This window comes from Piliocolobus tephrosceles, unplaced genomic scaffold (assembly GCF_002776525.5).
Source record: "Piliocolobus tephrosceles isolate RC106 unplaced genomic scaffold, ASM277652v3 unscaffolded_38770, whole genome shotgun sequence".
Taxonomy (NCBI): domain Eukaryota; kingdom Metazoa; phylum Chordata; class Mammalia; order Primates; family Cercopithecidae; genus Piliocolobus; species Piliocolobus tephrosceles.
In genome coordinates this window covers 1-5,605 of record NW_022322943.1, presented here as the reverse complement: position 1 = coordinate 5,605, position 5,605 = coordinate 1, and the positions used below count along the sequence as shown (strand labels likewise).

Genomic DNA, 5,605 nt, shown 5'->3' with positions numbered 1-5,605 from the left:
TCCACCCACTTCGGCCTCCCAAAGTGCTCGGATTACAGGTGTGAGCCACCATGCCCGGCCAACCTCACTTAAATATTTTATTCAGTGAATCACATTAATTTAGGAACGGTGATATTTTGTAAATTATTTTTTAAATGAAGTTTTAAAATGGAGTTAACTTGAAACACAGCAATCAATGGTATAGGTACAGATAGTAACACTAAAGACGGTGTCAGGAGAAAGCATGGGCTAGTAAAGAGGCAAAAAAGAACAATGGATTACAGGTCTCTGCACCTAGCTTCCTACGGGGCTGTCTCCTGTTCCTCGTACCTCTTAAAACAGGCTCCCTTAGCTGGCAATACTGTGTTCGTTATAAGGGCAGCTGGCAGTGTCATGGTTATCGTATCTCTCAATGTTGATTAAGTGTCTGGCAAATATTAGGTGCCCAAGCTTTGGACGAATAATAACTGCAAAGAAAGTTTACTCAATATGCAAATAACCATAAATATCATAATTTTCTAAATTCAGCCATTTGCCAGTAGACCTACAGAATTTAAATTATCATCATGAAAATCCAGCAAAAACTACTATTAGGGACAGAGATCCTGCCCAACTCATCTTTATATCCCAAATAGTGTAGAAAACAATGCCTAATAGACAATAAAAACTCACTATAGTTAATTTATTCGATGGTGACAGCTATTATCAGAAACTTGAAGCTGTCTACAAAAGAGCCGCTAAAAGAGGAATCAGTATCTATCTATGTTTTTCAGTGGGAGAGGATTGCCAGGGCAAGAATTATAGGAAGATGTTTTACTCAGAGAAGAAATTAAGAACTACTACAGCAGCCCAACAATACAATGTTCAAACACAGGCTGGAGGAGACACCACCAGGAATGTTATACTTGAGGGAGGTTGATGGCATCTTGAGGTCTTTCAATTTCAAAATTCTATGGCTTCATTTCAAGGTCACAGATCAATACAAAACCACCTAACAATTCAAATGGCTGTAATTTACACTATGCATTTTTTTTTAGAAGATGTCTTACCTTTTTCATGAAACTTGTGTCTTGTCTACAAATTTTTTCTCTTTTTATCTTTAGGTCAGCTACATCTGGTATTATTCTAGAGACAATCAATATATCATTTTTAATGAATAGCACATTTATTTACAATATCACATCTTATATGGAAACCTGTATTTACACTTAAGAGTTTGATAAGCCTGTAATACTACTGAATTGCTTCTGAAGAGTACATATGTGCCCTCTAAAAATTTGCTATCTTAAAATATATTGATTAAATTATCTCAATACCAATTAAATAAAATTCTGGATTAATAAAACCTGAACATGCTAGATTTTTAAAAATCACAATACTTACATACACTAATTTAGCAATTTAAAAACATTATCATTAGATCCATTTCAAAATGGCATATTACCTGATCCCTCGAAGCTTTGCCCTATTGTCATGGCGATCCATGAGATTATGCATTACTTCCAAGACCAACTGTCTCAGTTCATAGTCTTCCATGAGAGATGGTGATAACAAAGGATCCAGGAAAGACCCTGGAAGTGCAGTAACAATCGTCTTTGCTTTGTATCCAGAAGTCACCTGATTATCGGGAAGAAAACAAACAATTTTGTCACGAGTCCTTTTTTTGTATAAGAACCATAACCTGAGGAAAGAAAATATGCACAGAAGCCTGCAGAGAAGACATAAAGGAAATGTGCAAAGTAATGAAGGATTTTGGCTGGGCGTGGTGGCTCACGCTTGTAATCCCAGCACTTTGAGAGGCGGAGGAGGGTGGATCAGGAGATCAGAAGATGGAGACCACCCTGGCTAACACGGTGAAACTCCATCTCTACTAAAAAATAAAAAAAAAAAATTAGCCAGGCACAGTGGCGGGCACCTGTAGTCCCAGCTACTTGGGAGTCTGAGGCAGGAGAATGGCCTGAACCCGGGAGGCGGAGCTTGCAGTGAGCCGAGATCGCGCCAATGTACTCCAGCCTGGGCGACAGAGCAAGGCTCCGTCTCAAAAAAAAAAAAAAAGTAATGTAGGATTTTGCTGAATTTACAAAAACATCATTCATAAGGAGAACAAAGTTAATAACAGCATACATTTACCACGTGTTAGGCATGATTCTAAGCACTGCATATGTGTTAACTTTTTCCTCACCATATCCCTGTAAGGTAGACCCTAGTGAATCTCATTCATAAGGGGAAACTGAGGCTCAGAGAAGTTAAGGTTAGTACGAAACAGATATAAGGAGCTTAGGTGACAAACAGTAAAAGTAAGACCTGCAAATTTTAAATTTAAGTTTGCAAATTATTCTCTCATTTTAAATTAGGCAGTTGGTTAATGGGAATACATTTTCATTTTGGGAAGTTGTACTTAGTTACTTGATTGACGTTTTTTTTTTGAGACAGAGTCTCGCTCTATCACCCAGGCTGGAGTGCAGGGGCGTGTGGTCTCTGCTCACTGCAAGCTCCGCCTTCCAGGTTCAGGCCATTCTCCCGCCTCGGCCTCCCGAGTAGCTGGGACTACAGGCGCCTGCCACCATGCCAGGCTAATTTTTTTATTTTTAGTAGAGACGGGGTTTCACCGTGTTAGCCAGGATGGTCTCGATCTCTTGACCTCGTGATCCACCCGCCTCGGCCTCCCAAAGTGCTGGGATTACAGGTGTGAGCCACTGTGCCCAGCTGCTATTAAACATCTTAAGCATACCACATAGATATTCATTCAGTTGACTATATGGTATAATCAGGATGGCAAGGCAAAATAATTTACTCAGCGAATTTGTCTAATATAAATAAAGGCTTAGGATCAAATTAAATTGCAGGTGGGAGATCTCAACATATTTACAGGATTATAAACATATATGGAATACTTAACATTTACATTCGGGCATTTATTATAGGATGGAGGTAGTTTTATAAGTCAGCTGGGAAACCGGTGGGACAGCTGTCTACCCATCCGGGAAATTCATACCACATATAAACATAAACTACAGATTAAAGTTCTAAATATAGAGAGCTAAAATTTTAAAACTGCTATAAGAAAATACAAACAATAGTGTTTATATCATCAGAGGAGGAATGGAGTTCTTATATAAGATACAAATGAAAAAGTCCAAAACATATAGAACAAACTGATAAATCTGGTTATATTAGAATTCAAAACTTCTATATGATAAGGGCCATAAACAGAATTAAAAAGAATTAAAAATAAAACCATACGAGGTACTTCTGCACTTAGGTATGAGACAGTCCATTTAAAAAATGAGATCATGTATAGTAAACATTTCTAGGATACATCTAAAAGATACTGATTTCGAAAGGATACATATGTGCTAGCAATGGTTGAATCAAATGTTGTACAATTGCTAGAAAATAACCAGAGGATCTTTCATTCCGGGTATACTTTTCCTTTTCAGCTATTGATAGCCACTTCAAATTTTAAATGGCAAATATTCATTTTAATGAATTATTTTACCAATCAGAAGCAATTAGTTGGTCAGTATGAGAAAGAATTAGCATAATATGTTGAAAGAACTTTGGATTTCAAATCTGAGTTCTGTTTTTCAGCCCAGCGACTTTGGTGGACCTCATCAACTCCTTCTACTCACAGTCTCTGAGCCCAGGTATCTCATCTATAAGATGGCAATAGTTTCTGCCCTCTGTATGTTTCATCATTATGAAGATCAAACACAATGACAGAAGAAGTGAGAAATAAATATATTTTTTACAGGATAATCTTTAAAATGAAGAACATAATAAAATACTAACCATAAACAGTAACCTCCTTAAGAAAAGAAAGGTTGTAACATGAAGCTATTCAATTAATGCTTACAGTAATTTAAGGTGAAGTGTGTCCTTTATTTGTCTTAAATGCCTTACCATAAGCAAAGATCTCAGCAACATTATCTGAATCCTCCTGGTTCCCAAATCCCTAAAATATACAAAAAGCTGGAATTATTATACTAATTAGCATTTGTATTACTTCATTTACTCCAATTACTGATTTTAAAATTCTATTCTTATTGGCTAAATAGATTTTATTTTTATAACAGTTTTAAGTCATGGCTCACTTTACATGCCAAAGTAAAATTCATGTGAATTAAAACTATTATCTTTAAAAATATCAAAGTAAAAAATTTGTTATTGGCTCTCAAAACAGTCCTATGCGTGTGATGACAAGAAAATTTAATCATATAAACAGACAACTAAACAACCCAAATTAAAAGACATTTTACATTGGAGAAAATAACTACTACAAACATAGCTGATGAGTATAATTTCTCTTTAACAAATATGAATAAACAGGTAAGAACAATTTTTAAAAATAACAAATTAATGGTCAAAGAAATGTAAGTCGAATAAGATACTATTACTTCCTTGTTAAATTAAAAAAACAAAAACATTCACAAACAAAAACTTTAGCATGTTATAAAACCAAATAAAATGTATAAAATAAGGGGGTCAGAGCACATAATCTTTAAAATCACTTTCAGTTCTAAAATTCTAGGAATAAGCCACCATTTCTGATATACTGATACTAATTTTTAGAATTTATACAGGAAACCTGAAGCTTAACCCTGAATGTGTATGCACACACACACAATGTCCAGGCCAAACAATTTCTAAAGATGGAAAAATCTCAGAATTTATAAGCTGAAAATGATTCTAAAGGCCTAAAAATGTTAATTCAATTGCTTCGCAATCTACTGTCATAATACTACTAACTGCTTTCCATAGGAATTTTATTACTAATGATTTTTAAAAAAACAAAACTTAAACATTTTCTAGATTTCATTAGGATAAAATGTAATTCAAGATTAAGTTCAAATTTACAGTCTGAGAACATACCCTAGTTGACTGATATCCAAAGTATGGGTAGATGTTCCAAAAACAGGTACTTTCCCCATAATGAACATCATGATTTCTGACCTCTGATAATCTGGTAGGTTACTTCCAAAAAATCCTATGAAAGTATTAAGATAAATTTTAGAAATTGAAAAAATCTACTTTTCCATGTAATACAAAATTATTTTTAGCCAAAGTTTTCAACATATGGTAAAACAATCACTGACAAGTCTGTGTGCTACATGTAACATTAAAGGATATTACAATTTCATTTGCACAAAATCATTTAGTTAGGTACAATATAAACTGTGTATAATGGACTGATAGATAAAATGATAAATATATCAAAGTCTTTTTTATATAATTATAACAGTGACAAACCAGCACTGACTTGAGTTGACTGGAGTTTTAGAAAAAGGAAAAATATTGCCCGGGTGCGATGGCTCACACTTGTAATCCCAATACTTTGGGAGGCTGAGGCGGGCGGATCACCTGAGGTCGGGAGTTCGAGACCAGCCTGACCAACATGGTAAAATCCCATCTCTACTAAAAACACAAAATTAGGCAGGCGTGGTGGCACATGCCTGTAATCCCAGCTATTCAGGAGGTTGAGGCAGGAGAATTGCTTGAAACTGGGATGTGGAGGTTGTGGTGAGCCAAGATCACACCACTGCACTCCAGCCTGGGCAACAAGAGCGAAACTCTGCCTCAAAAAAAAAAAAAAAAAAAAAAAAAATAGAAAAGAAAAAAAAGGAAA

The 5,605-nt window shown here is 35.3% G+C and overlaps 1 protein-coding gene across 1 annotated transcript; it reads right to left on the bottom strand.

The window, feature by feature from the left end:
* Positions 1-983: 983 nt before the first annotated feature.
* On the bottom strand, positions 984-5,038 carry LOC113223106 (protein EFR3 homolog A-like). Its single transcript, XM_026452676.1, has 4 exons — positions 4,852-5,038; positions 3,883-3,934; positions 1,424-1,596; positions 984-1,104 (listed from the first exon to the last, which is right to left on the bottom strand). Exons 1-4 carry the CDS (start codon positions 4,920-4,922, stop codon positions 999-1,001), a joined length of 402 nt encoding a protein of 133 aa, XP_026308461.1. The 5' UTR covers positions 4,923-5,038; the 3' UTR covers positions 984-998.
* Positions 5,039-5,605: the final 567 nt, after the last annotated feature.

Coding starts and splice junctions, on each gene's coding strand:
- LOC113223106 (XM_026452676.1), bottom strand. CDS start 4,922: ATGATGTTCATTATGGGGAAAGTACCTGTTTTTGGAACATCTACCCAT. Junction 1,597..3,882: donor TGCTGAGATCTTTGCTTATG/GTAAGGCATTTA, acceptor CCCGATAATCAG/GTGACTTCTGGATACAAAGC. Junction 1,105..1,423: donor GCAAAGCTTCGAGGGATCAG/GTAATATGCCAT, acceptor GATTGTCTCTAG/AATAATACCAGATGTAGCTG.